Source organism: Tachysurus vachellii, chromosome 5, assembly GCF_030014155.1.
Source record: "Tachysurus vachellii isolate PV-2020 chromosome 5, HZAU_Pvac_v1, whole genome shotgun sequence".
Classification (NCBI taxonomy): Eukaryota; Metazoa; Chordata; class Actinopteri; order Siluriformes; family Bagridae; genus Tachysurus; species Tachysurus vachellii.
Window position 1 is genome coordinate 9820323 of NC_083464.1, and position 24997 is coordinate 9845319.

The 24997-nt window shown below is 37.6% G+C and overlaps 2 protein-coding genes across 3 annotated transcripts in view; both read right to left on the bottom strand.

The window, feature by feature from the left end:
* Positions 1 to 2622: 2622 nt before the first annotated feature.
* Positions 2623 to 14053, bottom strand: si:ch1073-59l16.1 (uncharacterized). Of its 2 annotated transcripts, XM_060869653.1 has the most exons (8): positions 13962 to 14051; positions 9400 to 9693; positions 8190 to 8490; positions 7869 to 7954; positions 7672 to 7742; positions 7483 to 7551; positions 6848 to 6881; positions 2623 to 3585 (listed from the first exon to the last, which is right to left on the bottom strand). In XM_060869653.1, exons 1-8 carry the CDS (start codon positions 14020 to 14022, stop codon positions 3542 to 3544), a joined length of 960 nt encoding a protein of 319 aa, XP_060725636.1. In that variant the 5' UTR covers positions 14023 to 14051; the 3' UTR covers positions 2623 to 3541. The 2 variants fall into 2 exon arrangements, with proteins under 2 accessions (XP_060725636.1, XP_060725638.1); XM_060869655.1 differs by lacking the exon at positions 9400 to 9693 and having other exon boundaries at positions 13962 to 14053.
* Positions 14054 to 15053: 1000 nt separating this feature from the next.
* The window catches only part of reck (reversion-inducing-cysteine-rich protein with kazal motifs), a 121894-nt gene continuing 111950 nt past the window's right edge, over positions 15054 to 24997 (bottom strand). Inside the window, exons 19-22 of the mRNA XM_060869658.1 lie at positions 21131 to 21341; positions 20961 to 21034; positions 19724 to 19879; positions 15054 to 17505 (exon numbers count right to left, since the gene is read on the bottom strand). Of these exons, the coding sequence (XP_060725641.1) occupies positions 17269 to 17505; positions 19724 to 19879; positions 20961 to 21034; positions 21131 to 21341 (678 nt within the window). The 3' untranslated portion in view covers positions 15054 to 17268. The remainder of the gene's footprint in view (positions 17506 to 19723; positions 19880 to 20960; positions 21035 to 21130; positions 21342 to 24997) is intronic.

A 24997-nucleotide genomic window follows, 5' to 3' on the forward strand; every position in this document is an offset into this window, starting at 1 on the left:
ATGTGTTGGGTAAATGTGCTAATCACTAAGTCACATTGTCAAAGAGCTGGTAATCTAATGCCAAAGAAAATGTCTGGAAAATCTTTATTACTTTTAGTCTTAGCTTTTAGATTTTTGCAGCCAGTTGCAAACAATGATTAGACACAGGCCACTTGAATCACGTTAGAACTACGCCGACCGGAATAAGCTTGTTACTTTGTGTGACGCATTGTGGAATTCAGTAGTCAGCTATTGTGATTATCACAGTTTATTATTTACAGTCCCATTGGAAACCACCTCATTCCATCCACATAAACACTGGAAAGCTATCAATTCCACTGGGACAACTTTTTAACAGTTTCATTAAACCAGATCTTGTCAAGCTGTCCACTGCCCATTCTAAGCCATTTCCATTCAACAACTGTTAATATCAGAACACACCAGTGTTGTCTCACATTTCAGTCAGTCTGTCACTGCAGTCTCATAGGCTGTTCATTTACCGTTATTGACCAAGTACACCTTTTTTTTTTGTCATTCACATCACAACCTCATTCATTCACAAGCTAGTGAAATATACTGCGCTGACTTTTAACATGCTTTTACACACAGGGTAGTAGTTTATACTAGCTCATAAAACTCCAGCATCCAGGTGAATTAGCTCCTTTATTCTGTTTGTACGTCTTTCATATCTGGCCTGATTATATGCATATTTATTACTTATTTATTTTAGAAACACTCAAGTAAATTAGAAATTACGCCTTTTAGTATCCACTGAGAATTTACCTCAGGTTCACCAAAGAGTGTAGCAAAAGGCTGAGTTGGTCCCTAAAAGGATGTCTCACTTGTTTGTGTTTGTTACATAAATCTCATTTTGATTGTATTTTGTGTTTATGTCCATTACCTTCATTAGCTGTATCTAAGAAATGCTCCTATGAATCAGACATTCTCTGACATTCTCTGTAAGCAGCAGCTTTAGTAGCAGTACCATTAGTATTTTTATTTCTTTAGTCCTTTAAGTATGCACTCATCATCTGCACGCATATTCCTGTAGTTATCTGATCAACAAGCAATATGGCATCAGGACAATGCTCATGCATATAGATTAGTTATGGCTTTAGTCTCTGCAACTGGCTGCATTTACAGTCCAGGCACACTAGTCCTGTGTTTTTATTCTTTGCATAACAACCTGAAGGCACACACAGAGATCACATTTTTATTATTCTAACTTTGCTCTAACAGTGATTTAGCTGAGTATTCTTATATGTAGATACATTTGAACTAGCATGAGGATTTGATCCAGAGTTTGTACCAACTCCAGCTGTGTTCTGCTTCATAAAGATTTCAGACCTTCAGTGAGAAGAGGCAGACACTTCGAAGATCCCAAGGCACCAAGAGATGTACCAGCTCCATGGATTTTGTGCATTCAAAGAGAAGATGCCAGCTATATGTGGTCATTGAGGACAACAACCTCCTAACTAATATACAATTGGTGGATTGTATAAACTGTAGAAAGGACATTATTCATAATAACACTTCCATCTAAGAGAGTTTTTCCTTGCCACAGTCGCCTCAGACTTGCTCATTGGAGATCAATACAAACACATTTAAATATGTCTAATATTAATCTTGAACTTATCTTTCTATCTATATATATTTTGAATTTTTATTATATTAATTCTTTATACTACTCCTTATGTTTATCTTCTGTTCTATGTTTATGTTCTGTAAAGCTGCTTTGAGACAATGTCCATTGTAAAAAGCGCTATACAAATAAACTTGAATTGTATTGAATTGAATTGAATATTAAAATGTTTGGTGCTATATTTATGTTCTTAGGTGTTAGGGCGTTTTCTTATTTAGTTCCCAAACTTTGGAATGGTCTTCCGGATAGTGTCCGTGGCTCAGACACACTTTCCCAGTTTAAATGTAGATTTAAGACCTATCTCTTTAGTCAGGCTTACACATAACACATCCCATAATCTTGTGCTCTAGTACATGAACATGATCATCTAGTGCTTGCTAATATTATGAACAGCAGCTATGTTAATTCCTCTCCACTGCATATCTCTTTCTACCCATCCTGAGGCATCCAGAGATTATACCAGCTCCGACTGTCTTCCGTGCCATGAAGATTTTGGACCCTCACTGAGATGAGGCAACCATATGAAGATCCTGAGACATCTACAGAGATGTACCAGCTCCAGTTGAACTCAGCTTCATGAAATATTCGGACATACTAAGAGGAGATGCCTATTACATTTGGTTTTTGAGGATAGACTGTCAAACTGTATATTTTCACACCTCCAGTGTCACCCAAATGAGGATGAGGTTCCCCTTTCAGTCTGGTTCCTCTCAAGTTCCTCTCAGTTTTTCCTCCCCACAGTCACCCGAGTCACCTCAGGCTTGTTCATTGGGAATAAATACAAATACATTTAAATATATCTAATATTAATCTTCAATTTTTGTATTATATTAACCTTTTGTTTTATGTTTATGTTCTGTAAAGCTGCTTTGAGACAATGTCCATTGTTAAATGTGCTATACAAATAAAATTGAACTCAACTGAATTGAACGTTTTTGATGGAGATATACTGTAAGCACAGATATGAGATACTCTGAGATACTTATTGACAGCACAGCACGTTCCAGTGGTAGAAAATTTAATGGCGTAGATTATGTGAGGTAGCCACTATACAAGGGAATGAGCAGTTACTGTAGAAATGTTCCGGCATAAATACAAACAACTCATTAATACAAACCTGTGTTTCACATTACAGCTGAAATAATGACCATGAGAGCTGCTCATGTAGAAAATAAAGTCAGATTTGTGAATTCTGTATAATAGCACTGTGGTACAACATCCAATATAACACATATATAGTACAATACATAGGCACACAATGGTGTTTTACAAAATATAATATTTCTTCTATACTTTTATGTACATTATCATTAATCTTTTTGCAGAGGCATTTATATAGACCATGACATGATAAGTAATGAAGTACTTTCAATATATGTATCTTAGATTAATGCTGGTTTGTGTATTTACATCATGTATACATACAATACTTACATACCATACTCAAGTTAAGCTAAACAAATATCACTGAGGCCCCCTTGAGGACCATAAGCAAACTGCAAAGTCCAAAATGTTGCACAATTTCATGGTGTGAACAACATATTATAGGGTTCAGAGAAGCTCAGTACAATGTTTTCCTGAATGTTTATGAGGAAAGAAAAGGCATAACATGAAGTATTAAAGACGCTACATGTTTTCATAGACACAGAAACCCATATAATTAAAAGCAAATCTAAAAACATTTAAAAAAAGTGTTAAGAAGCAGCAGTACTCTGTGTGATAACTAGATTTATGTATGTTACAAACTATTGACTCTATCGATGTGTCAATTTTTTTCGAAGGGATTTGAATAATACACATGAAATCAAATCAAATAACACACTGCTTGACATGTTTTTTCACTTCTGTTTATGGGGAAATGCATGTAGCTTATTTACGTTTGACTTCATGATCCACGCTTGATTGTAATGCAAATCACATTCAGCAGGTGCAGTAATGTTCTTTGTCTGCAATGTGACCTCCATCTGAAACATAAATCTCAAGTTAGAAACCCAAGTCTCTCTCTCTCTCTCTCTCTCTCTCTCTCTCACACACACACACACACACACACACACACACTCACACCACACACACACCACACACACACATTAATGTGTACATTTGTGTGCTGTGTTACACATTAACTTTAATACCACTTGGAATCATTTGGAAAATTATTATAATGTTAACTTGACCGAATTGCTTATTTCACTAAAAAAATCTTTTAAATACCAGAAAAATAAACCCCAAAGAAAAACCATGATATCAGACTGCTTTACTTTGCTGCTTTACTACACAATAGTATATCGTTTACAGCCCATGTTCTGTGTAACTATTCACCTGTGTATCTGTTTTTCTGGGTCTGTGTATTTTTTGTGCATTTACACTGTTGTGTATTTACACTTTATGTAGCCTTGTGTACTGTTATGTGTTGCACTGTGGTCCTTGAGAAACGAAAATAAATAAAATGAAAACCAAATGTGACTTGAATTCACATAAGCTATCAAGCGTATAAAGGATAGCAGGAGAACAGGAATTATAAATACACACAGACAGATTACAAATGAAAGGCAAATTCAAGAACCTTACATAGCATTCAGATTTTTTTCTCTTCAGTTACAAAACATCAATCACATCTAACACATCACTCTAAAATCTCTCTCGGTGATGTGCAATTCATTTGAGGTCTGATTACTTTGATGACCATAGATTAAAATTCAGGATAGAAATGTTTCATCTTAAGAGAAAGTTGATCAGTGTGATCAGGTGAAAATATCTCTGTCATTGACTTGCAGTGATGTTTCCATTTAAGGGAAAAAGTGGAGCTACACAATCGTCAATAACCCCATTATCTTGTCAGGGTCTTGGTGGATTAAGAGCCTATCCTGGGTGTGTGGGAGGAATACATCCCGTATAGCACACCGTTTTTTTTATCACAGCACAATTCACAAACATTTGCACACTCCCTCAAGACCTGGGCAGTTTGAGTTGTTGATTAGCCAACTGGGAGGAAACTCCAAGTACTCTAAAGAAATCCAACATGATCACAAGCCCCCCTACAGTGGTTGCTGTTACTTTTAATGTCAGCAATCTTTATATATAATATATACACTTTCTACAACACTGTTAGGAGACCAGCATGCCAGGTGACTCCTCCACCATTTGTGTTTCTGACCCAAAGTGCTGCCACAAAGCTGAAAGCACACAATTGTCTAGAACCTTGCATGCTGTAGTGATATAATTTCCATTCCCTGTTGCTAAGAGGCACAAACCTGTTCCTGTATGACAATGAATCTTAACACAAAGTTTCCTGAACACATGGTTTGTGAAGGCTGGGTCGGAAGAACTCGAGCTTGAGTCTGACCCAACCCCACTGAACACATTGGAACACCAACCAGGCCTTTTTGCTCATCATCAGTGCCTGACCTCATCATCAGTGCCTGACCGTGATAATGCCCAGCATCACATTCCAAAAGCTATCTTACAGAACATCTTTCCGTAAGACGGCTGTAAAGGCTATTATAGTAGCAACATGGAATCAAGCCAACTATATTATTGCATTTGGTTTTAAATTGTGATGTTCAACATCCTTAGTCATATAATACCATTTGCCAGATGATAGTGTTTTAATCCGGGAAAGTACAAACATATCCAGAAGAGAGGCATCTAATCTTATGTGTTAAGGGCCGCTGTGGGTGCAGGTTTTCATTCTAATCAAGCAAGAGCCACAAGTGATACCAGCTTAATCAGATGATCTAGGCTTATAGACTCTATAGACTCAGGTGTGGCTTCAGATAAGTTTAGGGTTAGGATTAAGGATAAGGTTAGGGTTAGTATTAGGGATTAGGCTAAGGTTAGGGTTAAGGTTAGGGTTAGGGCTAGGTTTTAGGATTAGGGTTCAGGACTGGAGCTAGGGGTCTCAAATATTAGGGTTAGGTTAGGTTTAGGTTAAGGATTAAGTTTATAATTAGGGATTAGGCTAATGTGAGTGTCACCTTCTGTAATTTTAACACTTTGCAGATGGTGGCAGATGTTAATAATAGAAAGAAGAAAACAGTAGTGGGAACCAATGTAGCAATTTTAAAGTGTTGTAAGTATCTGTAGCAATAAGCCAAAGAAGCTGGTGAAATACCATAAAGTGAAAAAGGAACACATGGCCCTATGATGTCAAAACTGGAAAAGTGGCACCAGTAAATTCTAAGAAACAAAACAGTGAAAGTTTTGAAAGACCAGACAGTTTCATTTGTTCATTTCAGAGAACAGGGAAGCACACTTACAATCCGCCTACAAGTCTGCATGCAATTTAACCTCCTAAATACTCTGAATTCTTCTTGGTGTTGGAGGGATATTCTAAAGAAAGGCTACAGCTTGTGTAACCCTCGATCCTAGTTCATCGTCAGAGCCCTGCATAAGCAATAGCAAAGAAACATGTCTAAAGGAGAAATTATACTAACCTTGTATGATTCTAAGAAACAAGTCTAAGCTTTTGAAAAACCTCCACATTGCATTATTGTAACATAAACAGCTGTCTGGCTGTTCTTCTGCTTCTTTAAGTAAACTTCAGCTTGTTCAAAATAGAAATTAGCAATCCACATCATTACATCTAACTGCCACTACCTACTAAAAGGTTGTGCTCATGATGTTTACATTTCTGAATGAGTTTCAACTCGAACATATAAAGCAGTACCCCCTGAACATGCCATTCACCTGAGGCTGTTAATGCTCATCTGGTTAAGTTGTCAAAAGCCATAAATGTAAGCTTTTACATACAACCTATAAGAAATAGAAAAATAAAGTACTATACAAATGATTTATTTATTTGTCTGATTAATTGATCTTCTTCTTCTTCTTCTTCTTCTTCTTCTTCTTCTTCTTCTTCTTCTTCTTCTTCTTGAGAAATTTCCCCATTACCTTACACAAGGTTGAGGGTTCAAGCTCCAGTACCACCAAGATGCTACTGTTGGGCCACTGAGCAACCATCACTAATCCAGGGGCACTGTATGATGGCAACTTCGCAACTGGGATATTCAAAGAAAAGAATTTCATTGTGCTGTTATGAAATGTGACAGGTTGCTTCTCTTTTTCTTGTTTTCTCACAGCTTTTTGTACATGTTACTGTCATTGGCAAAATAATGACTGGAGAAGAATTGGTCAAATGTCATAACTTGACAGTTACACACACACACACACACACACACACACACACACACACACACACACACACACATATCAAACAAAAACACATACCTGAATAATTGCCTTTACAGTTTGTCCCTTGAACCTTGCATGAGGTAGAAACAGACATTAGCTAAAGGTATATCTGTGCATACAACATCCTATTACTATATAAATAATCTAAATAGGGTATAAATTGAATGTACATAGGTTATGATTAATACATTTATAGACTGTTTAGACAATGAATCAAATGAAATTCATCACGATGGACATAAATCATAAGCAAGGTATTCAGAAGTTTTAATATATTCAATAAATGTCCAGTAAGCATAGTATAAGTATTTTAAGTCACACTATGAATGAGTAATAATAGTAATAATAATAAACTTAATAAGCATAAGTTATTGGGGTAATATGATGTTGTAAGCACTTACTAGACCCAGATCATTATTCATAACCCACAAGCATTGCATAATAAGTACAATAAGTAGTATATGAACTCTTTTATATAAACAGTATAAATGGTCTATGGGTTAGTTGATGTTTATGATGAATATGATGATGTTACGCATGTACACAATCTTTCTCAGTACAACTAAATGATGATTATTCACAAGTTAAAAGTGTAGAAACAGAAAGATAAAGCTAAAGATAAAAGAGAAAGATTTTCATAATGTCCAGAGTGTTTGGTTATAATGTTTTACCCCCGGGGTCTGTTCAGGACTGAACATAATTTCATATTCTTGAGCTTCTTCATCTTCATGTTGATTTGTCTTAAAAGACAAAAAGGTACAATTATATTTAGACAAAATAATAAAATATATAATATTGTATTATAATAAGTACTAATGGGTTTATTTTAGCCTGAGAAAGATAAATGGTTCTGAACTCACTTGTAGATTTGGTCTTTTCATGCTTACATATAAATTTTCAGATCTCTTGCGTGATGAGAACATTTCAGCAACTAAAAATTTTATGCATAAAAAAAGTTATGCATTCTCATTAAAGCTTGATGTCATTTTATCATCTTTTATTCCTTGTGCAATGAATGAATTAAATATATACTGGAAAATTTAATTGAACAACTTACTTTCTTTGTGTGGCCTAAAAAGAATCACAGCTATACAGGCTACTACAAGCAGAAATCCCAAAATCACGACCCATGCAAATGATCTTCTGTTGTGTAGCAGAAAGAGAAATTGTGATTAAAAACATGAAGCATTCAGTGAAAAAATGAAATATATTGGGTTTATATACAGCGCTCTATTTGTAAATAGTCACATCCTATAAATAATGAAATAAAATAGGAACTCAGGACAAATCTTTTTATTTAATAGTATACAGTAAAAAATAAAATGTTTATAATATATAATTCATCTCCTTCAGGGATTCGGAGAAGCAGGATTTTTACCTCTCCCTGTTGGATGTCGATCTTTGCACGGTGATGTGAACAGGCATCTGCTGATTTTCTGCTAAGCACATGTACCATCCTGTGTTGTTTATTGTCAGCTTGCTCATGGTCACTCTAAAACCCAAGTCCATTTCACTGAGCTCCACTGATGCATCACTTATGTTTCCAATAGTGCTCACACACGGACCACCAATCTTACACCATTTATTAGAGTTATTGAATCGATGATAGCAGGAAATCACCACCTGGCCTCCTTCATATGCAGTGATCATTTGATTATCCACATACAGCTTAGGAGTAGCTGTGAGGAACACAGAGAAAATCATTTTCTTTCTAACAAAAAAAGAACACGATTAGACACAGAGGTTAATAAATCACTGGGAAGATAATGTCTTGGGTTTACCTTTATAACTACAGTATATTACACTACTTTTATCCTATCGTCTGTTGAAATGATAACTTCAACATTAGTTACATAAAAAAGTGAAGTGTAAAGACACCATATAACTCAACTGCTAACAAAACATGTCATGGTGAGAAACTCAAGTAATATCCTTAATGTGTTTTAGCTCATAGCCAAGTGTTCTCAAAGTGACTCTTTGTCAAGGGTGCAAACATGGTGTACCTGAGTTTCTAAGAAAATTATACTGACCAGGCTATATTTGTGTCTGTATTAATGCTTGTCACAGTTGACACATGTGGGCATTCAACAAACCACAAAGTTGTAAGCATGCAATTGTTTAAAATATCTTTGCATTTGTAGCTTTAAAATTTCCCTTCACTGGATCTAAGAGGCCTGAACAAAGCAAGCTCCATAAAAACAGGTTTATGAGGGTTGGACTGGAAGAACTTAAATATCCTGACTCTGACTCAACCCCACTGAACACCTTTGGGATGAACTGGAACCCAGACAGCCTCACCATCCCAACACCCAGTGTCTGATCTCACTAATGCTCCTGTAGCTGAATGATCACAAATCCCCACAGCAATGCTCTAACATCTAGCAGAAAGCCTTCCCAGAAGAGTTGAGCCTATTAGAACAGCAAAATAGGACTAAATCTATAATTTCTATAACTAATAGATATGAACCAGGCTCAATCAGGTTTCCAGGCAACTGAAACAAACTGCACACACTTGACTTGGGTTTAAAAATTGTGTACTTCTGTGCTAAAATGCATTTATTTAATGTATTGTTGCATATTAATCTTACCTGTTGTGACTTCCAGATGAAATCCTGATATTGCATCAATGAAATACTTCCTAACAGAACACCAGTAATAACCAGTATCTCTAGGTGTTAATTTTTTTGTAGTAACAGTAAATATAAGATTGGTTTGGTCATCTGAGATCTCTTTAATGGACTGAACTTCTTTGCAAACAGGAGCATATCCAAAACACAGGTACTTTTCATGATTTTTATAATCTGCACCATATAAACAAGGAATGGTGATAGACTTTCCTTGTTGTACAGACATAAGATTTACCTTGAAGACATTCAGACTCCCTGCAGGATCAAGAAAAATAAAACCAACAGATTTAGATGTTTTAGAACAGAACTTAATTAGAATGAATGCAGTAAACGATTTAAACATTTATTGTGGGCTACTAATTATAATTGTTTTTTCATCAATTAGACAGTGAAATATTTCCTGTTTTTGAATAAATCTTAAAATGTTTTAGCCCATCTGTTACAATTCATTCAAGAAGTACTTAAATGAATGCTGTGCATCGTTGCATATCCCACATAGATCTATTGGACCGGTTGCTTTATATATCCAAAGATATTGGATTTGATTACAGTTGGGTTCATAAGTATTTGAACACGGACACAATTTTTGTAAATACTGCATCCATTTTTCTCAATGGATCTGAGATAAAGTAATCATATATACATTGAGAGAGAGAGAGAGAGAGAGAGAGAGAGAGAGAGAGAGAGAGAGAGAGAGAGTAGAAGGATGAAAAAGATTAATTCGATTTCAATTCAATTTATTTGTATAGTGCTTTTAACAATTCACATAGTCTCAAAGTAGCTTTAACCTCCTGGGACCCGTATGCTACTGTTGTGTACATTACAATTTCTACTGACCGTTTCTCTTAATTCATAGCTGATAACTATAAATTTAATCAGTGTTTTCAAGGAAGCAGTTTGGCAAAAGAATTATACCTAACAGTTCTCATATAAGGTTGGTACAATAAATATATAGACAATGAAGTGTGAGAAAATGTTATGTCCCCATATGAGGACATTCGGGTCTCAAGAGGCTAAAGCAGTATAGAAACAAATGAAGAAGAATAAAAATAAGAATAAAATAAATAAATAAATAAATAAATAAATAAAAGCATACTTAAATAGATTACATAGCTACATTTTGCTGGGAATTGGGCTGTGAATGACGCTTCTCCACATTACAAAGCAGTTTAATTTGGAGCCTGATTCATTCATTTAGAGCCTTTTCAGTATGTAGTGCCATTAAGGGAAGGGCTTTAGGGCTTCAGTAACTGGTTGCATTTACAGTCCAGCCACACTGGGTCTGTGTTTTCATTCCCTTCATAACAACCTGAAAGCCGCACTACAACTGTGTTCCTCTGAGCCTTTAGACACTTGACCCATCATCCCTCAAGATACAAGAGAGACACTCATGAATACTTTTCGCTATCCTGACCACAGGTGGAGGAGTGAACTTCTCTTATCATCAGCTCTTTCCACTTCACTCAGTATTGTTTTTGTTGTACTAATGCCGCTCTAACAGGGATTTGTTTTACAGACTTTTGCAGTATTTTAAACACAAACATTTAATAAAATTACAAAAATAGATTGAGAATATTCAGTATATGACTAATATAAATTAACATAAAAAGCCTGACCATAATTGTTTTTCACTTGAAAAAAAAAAAGACTGCAAAAATACAGATTTTTCATCATATTAAATAATAAAACAACTAATAACAGCACTCTGTTGCACTTTTAAGGCTGATTTTTTTCCACACCATTGAATGGTCTTTGTTACAAAAAGTCTGTGTTAGAAAAACACAGATTTTCACTCAACAGTCTCTAAGGTTTGGATAGGAGTAGAGTGTACAGGATGGGACTAAAATAATAACTCTTTACAGCCGTGTTTAGCAGAAAAGAAATCTCATAATGTACAATAATGTCAAACAATGAGAATGTACAATATGCCAAAACAGCAGAATAGCATCAAGATCATGTCCCACTTTTGTCAGTCAAGAACAGGAGTCTGAGGTGACAGTGGGAAAAGGCTCATCTGAACAAGACCTTTGAATAAAGGAAGATTGTCTTTTACTTATTTTCAGAGTTACATATGTCATATTAAATATGCCAGTGAGTGCAAATGTAAAAAAACCCTAAAACCACAGTACTTTGTATTCCGCTTCTTCTTTGAGTCACTCTAGATAAAAGCATCTGCCAAATAAATAATTGTGTTTTCAAACCCAGCCGTCCTATTTTCTATCCTTGCAATTTAGTCATAGTTCTCCTGGTGAAAACCTGTAATGGTTTGTAGTTACAATAAATTCAGCAGAGTTTACCCAACTCCAGGCCATTATCACTCATTGTGATAGGCAGTAGCGACCAGCCAGGAACAACTTACCGCACTCCAGACCACAAACTCACACCAGATTCATGTCTTTTGCCACCTACCCACCAGTTGACCTGAATCAGCAAAAATTGTGCTCCCAGTGCAGAGGGGCCTTTCGCCACTGTGACATTTTCTTAGCACAACGACCAGAGACCTTACCAGGAGGAGATTACTAAATGTGCCAACCTCATGTCTGGATTGGGTGTCAGTGATTTGGGACAATGACACGCAGGTGAGATGATTGTTTGCTCCCACAGTCCCATAGACCTCCCACAGTCTATAGCATTCTGGTACCATTACCCATTCCCTCTGTTTACCCTGGCACTGGAACAAATATGGCAGGCACGTGTTTACAAATCTGGACTCAAGGAACACCTTAAATCTCGTTCGCATATGGGAGGGGGAGGAGTGCCATTTTTGATTACTGGGGGCATTACAAATGTATGGTAATGCCGTATGGACTAACTAATAGTGGGGGAGATGGGGGGAATGGGGGATGGGGGAGATGGACATAAAGTACAAGCAGTGACAGAATGCCACCAGCGTCAAGGAGAGGATCAAAGGTTCCTGGGGTTTGCTAGTTTTTATGACCATTTTATAAGAAACTATAGCTACATAGCTGCCCTGTAACAGCCCTCCTATGTGGTAAACCTAAGAGACTCAGCTGGTCTAACACAGCACAAGAAGCATTTGACCGCCTGAAGCAGAGTTTTACCACAGTCCGTATCCTGCAACACACAGATCCCGACCTCCCATTTATAGTCAAAGTGGATACCTCCAGCTGTGGCATTGGAGCCATGGCAAACATTTCCATACTCAAACCTTTCTAGCACGTTAATGCCTGCAGAAGCTATCTATGACATTGGAAATTGAAAAATGCAACCCAGTGAAGTCACTGACTGAAGTGGAGTGAAGGCACTGACTGAAAGGGGGCATTAGATTTGACCACTGATCTACCACGATATCATCTATCATTGGTTGAAGCCAACAACATTTTAGACCTTTCTCTTATCTCAGATTTGCACCAAGATCACTTTGATCACCCTGCACTGTGACCCAGAGGACCTGGCGGTGTTCTCAGGATCCACTGAATTGCCAGAGGGAGCCCTCTCCCAAATAGTGAAAGGCCGTTAGCTCAAGGGTAACTTTGGGGTTATGGAACATTTAAACTTCCTGCACACTGAACACCAGGGTAAAGTATTAACCGTTCTCTGTGTAAAAAAGCCATTCTTTGTTTTCTGTAAGTTTGCCTGTGTATGACCACTGCTGTTTTCTCAGTTTATTCTTGCTGCTTGAATTGTTTTCTACATTGACTGTCTTGCTAGTTTTTGCCCTCTTACCTGTTTATCGACCAAGTTTCTGCTCACTGTTTTGGATCATCTGCATTACAAGTTTATATACATTTGCCTGTGTATTTTGACTATATCTTTTGGAAACGGCTTTTGGATTATATGCTCTGTGTATTGTTTAATAATACTAAGCTAATGGATTCCACAGCTGGCGCTACAGGGCTTTATTATAGTACTTTTAGTAAAACTCTGCAGTTGCCAAAAGTCCCTTTGATGCTAGTTTTGATTCTTTATTTAATAGGCATATAGATTCTGACTCCGTCCACAGTGTTCAATGAACAGCGTGTATTTCACATTTCGAATTCACGTACTGTGCCAGACTTTATTTTATATAGCTCTCAGTGATGATGATTTCTCTGCACTCTTCCTACCTGTAAAATGATCACCATTAAGGCTTCTTTATGACTTTCATAAGTATAAAGAGTGAGCAGTTATCGCTAAAAGTCACAACACAATCCCTGTGTAAACCACAAAGTCTGGGCTTGTGAAACGAAGGAATTACAACACCGTAGCACTTCAACAAAGTGTGAGATTTGTGTCTTACTGCCATTTCCACATTTCAAACCAAGTCAAAAGCATCCTTAGACTTAAACATCTAAACATAAAACAAGTGATTTTTCTAACGATTTGACATCATCGGATATGTCTGCTTCTTAGTTTGTTATAGTACTGGAATTCATCCACGCCGTCATAAGAGATCGCCACTCGCTTTAGTATATTTACACAAATACTGTACTTGTTTTAGTAGTTTTTAGTGATTATGAGCTAAACAAATTGAAGATTTAACCACAGAAAAAAAACATAAAGAATAATAAAATTTCTCTTACCTGAAATCGTTCCTGTGATGAGTATCGTTAGAAGGAACAACTCTGTCATCCACATCATCATGTGAGTGTGAGAAGTGAGTAAAGTGAACAGATCTGTTTCCTCCCTGACTGTTTGTACTCTTTCCCTGCCCACGGGTTTTGTGTGTACATGGGTAAATGTTTCAGTCACATGCTTCTGTAACATATCTGTTATGTTATGTACTGTTTATATCAGAGCAATATTCACCATGGAGAGTCTATTTTCTGATTTCAGGATATGGAAATAAAATGTGTCACTAGATCAAAATAATAATAATAATAATAATAATAATAATAATAATAATAAATATGCATGTTATTTAATTGGTAATTTTCATTTAGGTTTATAACAGCAGTTCAGACTTTGTAATCATTGATATGGTGAACTTATTTATTTTTTTTTTTCTTATTTTCCCCACAACATATTTAAAGCACTTTGCTATAGAGTTAAATAAGTTCCTGAAATTTTTTTACTCACAGACTCATTTTTAGAACAGGGGAGCTGCAATTTTCAAAGTTACTTGAGAAAAACAAAGCGGCAGTAACAGCATACGTGATACAAGAATCTGACATTACCACGGATTTTCCACGTTAGCTTTAGCAAATTCTACATCATACAGTTTTTTAAATACATTTATCATTTAATTCTGGAAAACTGTTCTGATATACAATGTGTTTTTTCCTCAAAAATGTCACATTTACTTATTTTCTTTTTTTACTAATGCATAAGACACAATTTAAGGTCATTTCTGATGAAAAACAAACAAACAAACAAAAAAAAAAACTGGTAAGGTTGCCTAACACGTTTGCACATAAAACTGCTCATATATGTAAGTATGGGAACTGAGATAATTTAGGAAAGTACGCAATACATGTGTGGGAGAGAATCTTCCCACTGTTCCTATGTTTGATGATGGCTACTGTCAGTGTACAAGTGTGAAGCTTTTGAAGACGCATCACGCTAATTACACAACAGCGCCACGTCAGAGTGATGACAACACAGCAGTTTATGACACTCAAAAAAACCAAGGCATAAAAAAAAGAGTAAAAAAACACACGACACGTTCGACCTGATAGGATTTACATTTGGCAATATGAACAGTTTTTATTATTATCTTATAAAAATACATCAGTTGAATTGCAAACACACAAACATAAAAGAGCACAAAGCTCCACTGAGTGGAAATGCTACAAAGATGCCCAAAGCACGATAATACTGTTAAAAAAGGACAATCCTTCATTTGACAATAGGCAGAGATGACATGTAATCAGACACAGACAGGACAGAACGATACAAAGCTTTCTGTAAAAACACTTCATAATTGTCATCATGCAAGAATATTTTAGACTTAAAAAAAATGGCACATTGTGGCTCCGACCTCTGGGTCAGAAAACGTAAAAACGAACATTAAAATAATATTTTTAATGACATAATTATTTTTTGCAGTACTTCATATAATAAATCTTTACATATAGAATCTATATAAACAAGGCATACTGTTGTGATTACCCAATTGTGGATATGATTGTCATATTCTTTAAAGCCGAGTTTACGCTGGACGATTTTCAGGCTGATTTTGCTGCAGCACGATGCATGAGTTGAGATTGTGTCTTACGCCTGACGTGTAAAAAAGCAGCAAAGACGTCAGCAGCATTGGTCATGTACTAATCTGTGTACTTTATGTACATCCGGAGGATTAAAAGCTACATCCACTACATGCTACTTTAGTTTTCAGACCTAGAGTTCCCCTGTGCTTTATTCTCTATCGGGCTTCTCTTTGGCTTGGTTCGCTTTCACACAGCAAGAATTCAAAGCGGACCAAAACATGTTTATGAAAGTCACATGTGAGTAATCTGTCCTCTGATTGGTCAGAGTGAGTGTGTTTATATTCTACCCTTAACGTCCGTCTATTAAGATTTATAGTCAGCAGCTCTGTAAGCTTTCTTTTTTAGCTCTAGTCGCTATCATTTATAGCTTTGACCGATGATTTCTTCAGTACTGTTTCAATTCTCTTGTTTCGGATGAAGAGCCATTAACAGCGTTTTAAAATTAAGAGGCGTCATTGATTTTGTGCTTTGTTTTGCAGAATTCTTCACTAACAATCTATCGGACATGTTAATCTGTGATTCATGTTACGTGCCTTTAGCTAACCAAACATGCTACAGAATGCAGTTCTCATCATGCATAGCTATACAGGCTGGATCATTGGTTCGCTGGGTTGGGTTGCTTTTTTTTGCAACTCGTCTCAGACCAACAGTTCTGGTGCAGATTGGGGCAACTTTTTTTTTATACCTTGTGGATGCAAAAAACATGGACGGGACAGGATGAGTCTCCTAATTGGTGCTGGATATGTGCTTGTGTATGTGAACGCACATTTAAAAGCAAGTGTAACCCAAACTTTTGATTGATCGATCATATTGTGAGCCGATTGGTCGGCTGAATCGGCACTGAAACCAGAGACAACAAAGTAAATGGCAATGGAGAGACGTAAACAAACCATGCATCACCACGAGCTTGGGAACATACTCTCGAGTGCGTTTCTCGTCTTCTGCACTAGTTGGTAAACAGAATACAGCACTCTTCTTGAATCGTAATCTCAAACGATTGCTCCTTTAAATTCTTCATCTAATCTAGAGGATCTTTATCATTCTGTGTGACATGGAGGACGTACAGCCTGTTAAAGAATTCAGCCAAGATTTTGCTAGGATAATTTCATGCAGCGTGACAAGTAATAAAATCAAATGCTGCTGAAATCGCACAGTGTAAAACCGGCTTAGGATGGCTATAGTTTCTCCTTTTAGGTCTATTAATTTATATACAGAGAGAAATGAAGAACGATTCCTTTCATTTTGGGGTAGAAAGCCCTCTCCACTAGTGCTGATTAGTTTCTTCAGTTCTTATTTAGAAAATGAGGTGTGTAAAATTGACACTGTTCAAAAGTGTCTGCTCCGGTGAACCGGCAGTGAAAGGCAGCAGAGACGAGCACCAGAGCCAGAAATGTATTCAGAGATCTCACTCTATCCATCTTAATTCCACATCCTTTCTGAGGGCTCTCTGCTCTGTGATTGTAAAAAAAAAAAAAAAAAAGAATAACATGACTCGATACAGCTTACCCTCGACAGGAATACTGCTCAACGGTCCATCATTGTCATGCTCAGTGTCCCGTCATGTTTTGAGTGATTGTTCTTGTCAGCTTGGCGTTTCTCTGATTGTCAAGGCTATGCAGACTGGGGCTTCTAAAGGAACAAGGCGAGGAAGGTCAAAGGTCACTCGTGGTGCGCTGGTTGCTCAGCAGTGACAGTTCAGGTTGTTTAGATAGGACAGCAGGAATGCGAGGAGGAGACAGAGAGAGAGACAGTTGGACACACAGAGGGAAGAGGTGCAGGGGGCAGCAGCAGAGCTGACGGTGGACAGTTTGAGCTCGGAGGTCAGGAAGGCGGACAGGGGCACGTGGGACGACAGCGTAGGACTGCCTGAGTTAATAAGAGAGTCGATCTTCTCAGCTTCTTTGCTGCAGGCTTCAATCTGGGGAAACACACCAGACACACACACTGGGTTCAGCAACTGTATACAAGGCTTTCTATCATTTAAACACATGCAAAGACTAGATGATCAAATCGTAGGTAATATTTGTCAGTATGTTCAGCCAATTGATAAAATATGATGCAAGAAAAAGAAACTCTTCACCAGAGACATGTAAGTGTGAACAGCAGTACGGTGGTGTGTAAACGTTCTGGGCTGAAGACAATAGGTGGATTAAAAACTGTCTTATTTATATTAAATGAATCTAAGAGTATGGAATTACATCAGTACATGCAAAAACAAAGGGGAAAAAAGTCCTCTCAGGCACCCAGGGCATAAGACAAGGGACACCGTGGACCGTGTGCCAACACATCACACACTCACAAACCCATTCATACACTATAGACAATGTGCCTACAGCACAAATCTTTAGACTGGTGGAGGAAACTGGAGTACCCTGAATCACAGGGAGAACATGAGAGGATGTGGGCAACAAAACTGAAACCCTAAAGGAAAATGTTCTAACCAATAAGCCACTGTCAAATACCCTCAAATAAAATCTCATTTTTAATAACAGCACATTTAAATGTATATAAAGTAATTTATCTCTTGAATAAAACCTATTATCCAGAGCTGGAGCGTGATCATGAATTCGAGCTGAATTAGGTCAGCGTATAAAACTGTATTAAAACTCTGATGTCAGTTCATTTTGATAACTGCTGCACAGAAAGAGCGAGAGAGTGAGAGAAAGAGAGAGAGAAAGAGATAGAGAGAGAGACTGTAAGAGACAGAGAGAAACAGACAAAGAGTGACAGAGAGAGAGAGATACAGAGAGAGACAGAGTGAGAGAGAGAGACAGAGTGAGAGAGACAGAGAGAGACACAGAGAGAGAGACACAGAGTGAGACAAAAGAGAGAGACAGAGAGAGAGACAGACAGAGAGAGAGAAACAGAGAGAGACACAGAGAGAGACAGAGAGAGAGACAGAGAAAGAGAGAGAGACAGAGAGAGACAGAGAGACTGTAAGAAACAGAGAGAGAGAGAGAGAGAGAGAGAGAGAGAGCGACTGTAAGAGACAGAGAGAAACAGACAAAGAGTGACAGAGAGAGAGAGATAGAGAGAGCGACTGTAAGAGACAGAGAGAAACAGACAAAGAGTGACAGAGAGAGAGAGAGAGAGAGAGACAGAGTGAGAGAGAGACAGAGTGAGAGAGACAGAGAGAGACACAGAGAGAGAGACACAGAGAGAGACAAAAGAGAGACAGAGAGAGAGACAGACAGAGAAAGAGAGAGAGACAGAGAGAGACAGAGAGACTGTAAGAGACTGTAAGAGACAGAAAGAGAGAGACAGAGAGACAGAGAGACAAAGAGACAGAGAGAGAGAGAGAGAGAGAGAGAGAGAGAGAGAGAGACTTCCTTATTTACTCAGCAGTGATCATAGATACATCTCATGACCTTAAAGTGTGGAGAAACTAGAAAAAAATGCCATCTTGTGATTAATTATGGAAGAAACAACTGTGTCCTAAACAAAGGTTTACTAAATACCAAATATAGTCGGTATTATAATACATATAGTCTCAAATTACTAAGCCAATGTTGACAAAATGTATGAAACTTTAAATTACTGGAAAACCAGAAACATTTCAGTGAGTAATTATTTACCTGCTCAATATTAAACTGGTTTCTGTTTAGCTTTGGGGGACACACTGTGCCTTTGGCATCTTACTAAATAAAGCAGTTCAACAATCCACAATGCAGATGAACTGTCATTCTCAAACATTAGCTATGAAAATGATACTACACGAATGCAAGAACTGAACAAATATACATATCGCTCTTTAGAAAACAGGCTAAAAACTGATTCTGATTTCATCAAGGTGCTAATTACTGTAGCTGCAGGGCTTATTTGATTGACAAGGTGTCAGGAGGCATCACAATGCCTGTCTATCTAACATTAAAAATACATATACACTATAAATATATATATATATATATATATATATATATATATATATATATATATATATATATATATATATACTAGTGTGTGTGTGTGTGTGTGTGCATGTATGTGTAAAACTCTCTTTTCCTCCGAGTGAAGGTAATGGGTTTGACAGCGCAGTAGGCATTCTCCCTGAATTTACTGCGAATGCTGACAGAAAAGCTCTCAAGGCTCTAATAAGGGGGGGAAAAATGTTGTGTAAATAAAACACGGACACACACCTGCAGGGGCGTTGGCTGCTGGTCCACAGGTATGATGAGGATGACGAGCTCGGAGTCGATGCTCAGGTAGCCGAAGATATCGCACTGAGGGACTGAGATGTGCAGACGCAGGACTCTCAGGATGTCATGCACCGTGACCGGCTGATTGTGGTTCAGCTAAAAAAAAAAAAAAAAAAATCACACACAACACACACATCCTATAGTTAAAATAAGCACTGACAGGAAAACAGTGTGTTTCTTGCTAATACTGGGATTAGCTGATTTTTAGAAGACATTTCGAAGGAAATGCTAAGAGCTATGATTTGGAATAAATTATGTTGTTTGCATGTGTTTTTATAGGAAAATAATCAACAATGCATTGCTGTGATGTGGAACAACACACAGAATTCCACATACCACCAAAAAAGTTGATTATTTTTCAATCTTGAAGTATTTTAAAATGGTTATCATTTAAATCCCTTTACATTATAACAGCTCTAAACAGTCGATTGAAAGACAACGAAACGCAGCATGATACACAGAAACCTTGATGCACAGACAGAAAAAAAAACATCACCGTTTCAATGATTAGATTTTTTTCTTTGCTGAATAACGACTTGTTTAATCTCCTTATCACGAATCATATACGGAGCGTCTGTCCCTGTGAATTAGACGTTACTATAGAAACAGTGTACTGTAAAGAATACAGTATATATAACAGGCATTAATACAAACCTGTGACTTGCTTTAAAGTCTGGAGAGGTTCAAGCTTCTAATCTAATAACTAAGGCTTTCTAATATAATAGCTAATAAAATCAGGCTTAAATTCCTCCACATGCTAATTAGTTTTAAAATAATCTTTTTAAATGTTGCTCTCCTGGCAGATATTTATTTGGTGGTTCGACTTGTGTGGTGTTGAATTCATTTTATGGTGTTTTCTTGCTTTTCTATCCAAGTATGTTCACTGAGACATGCTGAAAAGCTAAATAACACAATTAATGAAAAATAATTGAATGTGATTTAAGACATTGCAGAATGCTGTTCACATTGCCGCTTGAGTAATCTGTCTGAAATTGTTATTCTGTAAACTCTGGAGGTTTCGTGAAATGATATCCATGCTGCCATCTGCTGTTTGCATTGTGATACTGAAATTCAAGGCCAGTGAGGGCAAAAAGACCGCGACTAAACTGCAAAGATGTTCTGTGATAAATACAGAGCGAGGGCAGAGAGGGCAAACACGCATAGAGATGATGGTTACCTTGGCAAAGACATTCATCTGCTGTTTATTCCAGAGGATCTGCAACATCCCGGCACACACTGGGCAACATGCACCTACACACACACACACACACACACACACAGAGAAATGTCTATGTCTGGAGACACACGTGAGTTGTGTAAAGCCGAGAACAGCAGAGTGTAACTCACCGGGTGGAGTGATGGGGTTACACCCTGCAGCAGAGAGAGCAGGACAGGGCACGGCGTTACAGCCTGAATCAGACGGGAAACCTGACAAAGAACCCAAAGCATGGCAGCGACCCTGATAATCCACAGCCACACGATCCGAAAACGCCTCGCACACCGTGTTGTACGTCACGCCATTGTGTCCACACACTTCCCTTGTTACTCTGCAGGCATCCTGTGTGTACACACACATACAACACAAAATACACATATTACTCTTTTTTCCGATGTGAAGCGTTGTTTACTGAATAATTGTTTTTGTTAATTAGTGATCCCAAGAAACATTTCAGCAGATAGGTAATATATTCTGTTAACAGAAGTAAGATTTGGTTGCTAAGCAACATGCAAATAGGCAAAGCACAGAGCATTACATAGACAGACTAATGACTTAAACCTAATGAATTAATTGTTTACTATGTGGAACTTTATTTAACTTTATTATGTTGAAATCGTTGTGTGTGTGTATAAATCAGTATATCCTCCATTTTACAACAGCTTCAAATGGGACTCAATCAACCAATCAGATTTTAGAATGAAGCATATCTTTTTCTAATAAGAGTCACGGATAACACAACACATCCACCACCTAGTGGCAGATTCAGAAAAAAAAACAGAAGAGTGAGCAGAAGAATAGTGTCATGCATCGTCTATGTTACCACATGCATCTGTAAATCCTATAACGTTACAGTTTTGTAACGTTTCTTGATTGCCAACATGTACTGTTGACACATAAACCTAACACGGTCAGTGAAAAACTGTTTAAACTACAAAACATTTTCACTGCTTTCACAGGAAAGGCATTCGATGAACAATCTGTGAATGAATCTTCCAAAATCCAAGAACTGTTTTCTTATTCGAACTCCACCACCAGCAAAACAATTCATATTCACATCACCTTCGAATGCTAACACACTGCTTTTAACTGTGTTAACAACACATCCAAAACAGGAATGATGGCAAATTCTGTGTGGTTCTGCAGCAACCATATTGAAATGGATAGAAGGTCAATAAACTAAAAACTAAATCCCACCATCAATAAACTAAAATCTAAGGGGCTTTTTTACACCTGGTCACTTCATGCGTTTTCTGTGATCGGATAGCTATCCGATTGTAAAAAGACCAGGTAACAAGACGAAAAAACTTGTTACGATGGTTATGCGACAAAAAACAGCATTTACTGTTTGCTGCATTTTCGCTGGCAGCAGCAGTGCATTTTAAGACCCAACGAGACGCCTGGGTGAAAGATCGGAGCCAGCAGTTGTGAGTGACGTACTTCCGTTTGGGAGGAGTATAGCGCTGATGTGGCTTGAACATCCACATTCATTTACACCTGTCCAGTTTCATCTGAAATGCATCCCAGACCACCTCCTGAAGTGGTTTGAACGATCGGATTTATATCTGTCTCGAAAACGTTTCTGAGGACATTTAGACCTGGTCTTTTTACGATCGGATAGCTATCTGATCACAGAAAACGCATGAAGTGACCAGGTGTAAAAAGCCCCAAAGTGACCAGGTGTAAAAAGGCCCAGAGAGATGGAGAATGACACATTTCTATAAAAATACACAAAAGCAGTATTTCTGATTAGCTCTTATTATAGTAAATATAGAACAGAATAGAAGCCTTTATTTTGTCACATATACATTACAGCACAGTAAAATTCTTTCTTCACACATCCCAACTTTAGAGGTTGGGGTCAGAGCACATGGTCAGCCATGATACAGCACCCCTTGAGTAGTGAGAGATAAGGGCCTTGCTCAAGGGCCCAACGATTGCAGCTTGACATTGCTGGGGCTTGAACCCTGATCCCCTGATCAACAACACATAGATACAAATGATTTATTAATTTAAATAATTAAATAAATGAAATAATAATCATTCCCAACACAGTTAATTGCAATTGTAGATGAAAGTCTACCCAGCTGTCCTGTCTTTAGTTGTATTCCCATTGTTTAGTAAAAGGGAACGACTTGAACGAATGATTTTGTTTGAAATCACAGCTCAAAGAAGACGTGTTAGTGGGGAAAGAGAGAGTTGAGTGGCAGAGTGAAGGAGGGAGATTGAAACATTTCTGTCTAATTCAGTATTTCTATCTATCTAAGCGTAATGAGACTGAGCAGCACAGGAAGCTTAAAGGTGGAGTGTACGATGTTTGAGAAATGCTTCAGAAAACTGAGTCAAGCCGATAAACAAAACTAACGTGTAGCCAATGAGCTGAAAGGGGTGTGTCTTGTCAATATGGGCGTGTCAGTATGTGCAGGCGGAGCTATCAATACAGTGGTGGGACCTATTTGGGTTAGGGACGTGTTTGTTTTGATGATTTCAAATGTCAACATTGGCTTTCAAACAACGAACACCCCACCTTTAAGTGCCGACTGACGAGTCTGCTTTGTCACTCTAAGTTTAGTGTAGTATACTGTAAGTGTACAAGTGTAGTAATATACGTGTTTGTGAACATTTTCCTATAGAACACTCCACTGTATTTATTATCAATGAATTATCAATATGCGCATCACTGAGCTCTCCAGTTCCCTTCTCTGTGTGGGTTTTATAGCTTTATAGGTCATTTGTGTGTCTGTGTTAATAATAAATAAATGCAGACAAACCCACAGTGCTAGACAGAAAAATGTTCACCACACCTTCTAATCACACAGTGCCAACACTGAAAAATGCCCCGTACTCTTCCTGTAATGAAAGTTGTGCTCATCATTAAACACAGTGCACCGTGTTGACCTTGTGTTCAGGATGCTGTTTATAGCTGCAGCTAAATGAATGGCTTTGGCCTCAGCAGACGGCAGTAGTTAATGTGAAGTCTTCTGACCCAGCTTCCTGGAAAATACAGCCTGAGCTCAGAGCGTAAACGCATGCTTCTGTTATTTCGGACGAGACGGTGCCCTCTAGTGTCATGTCATAAAAATGACAGAACAGGGATTATAATGCGAGTTTGGCTGAATTACATAACAGACTGCCAGAGACGTGTTCTCTACGTTATGTTACACAATAAAGAAGCTTTAAGGATCGTCCTGAACGTAAAGAAAATGACTTACGTCATTAACTCTTGTTGCAGTGACACTAAAACTGTGGTGATTTACAAAAGCACTCAGCCCTCTTTCGCATGCATGAAATCACAGACACCCTTGATTCGTTAGTGTTACTCTGATTAACAGAAGAGAGAGCGATTTATCTGATATTGCTGTCACAAACATAAGTCACGTGGACTGAGCGCTTTTGTCCCCAAATGGGTCCTACAAGTGTCCTGAGTATTAGAGGAAGCACATGTTAGGCTTCGTCTTTCCTGGTCATCTCTCTCTGTGGTAGGATGCATACAGTATCAGTACCAACAAGACACATTTAAACGAAAGCGTATATTTTTCCGTTTTTTATTTAGATAATACTATAACGAATCCAATTTATTCAGATCCTACTAAAACAAATCTTTTCAAACAATATTACGCCAACAAGATTACATCGTCCTTTCCTGTGTTTACAGCATGGGATGGTGTCTAAAATTGCATGATGGATGATGGAGTGAGTAAGTATGAGGTATTAGTTATTAAAGGGGCAGTTAGTCATTTTATCTGACTGTCAGGGAATCTGGCTCTGCTCCTCACAACCCTATCTCTTTTGTTGAACGTATGTATACCTTGTGAGTTGCCTTTAAACAATATGAAGCAGCAAGACACTGAGCACTTGTGAAGGAATTAAAGAATCTAGCAAACTGAGTTGCAGGGAATAATTGTGACTCACAGTTTTTCTAGAATGCCTTCAAAAAGATATTATTATAGTAATAGGCCTAAAATAATACGTGGTATTAGTGTTTGTGGTGTGATGGA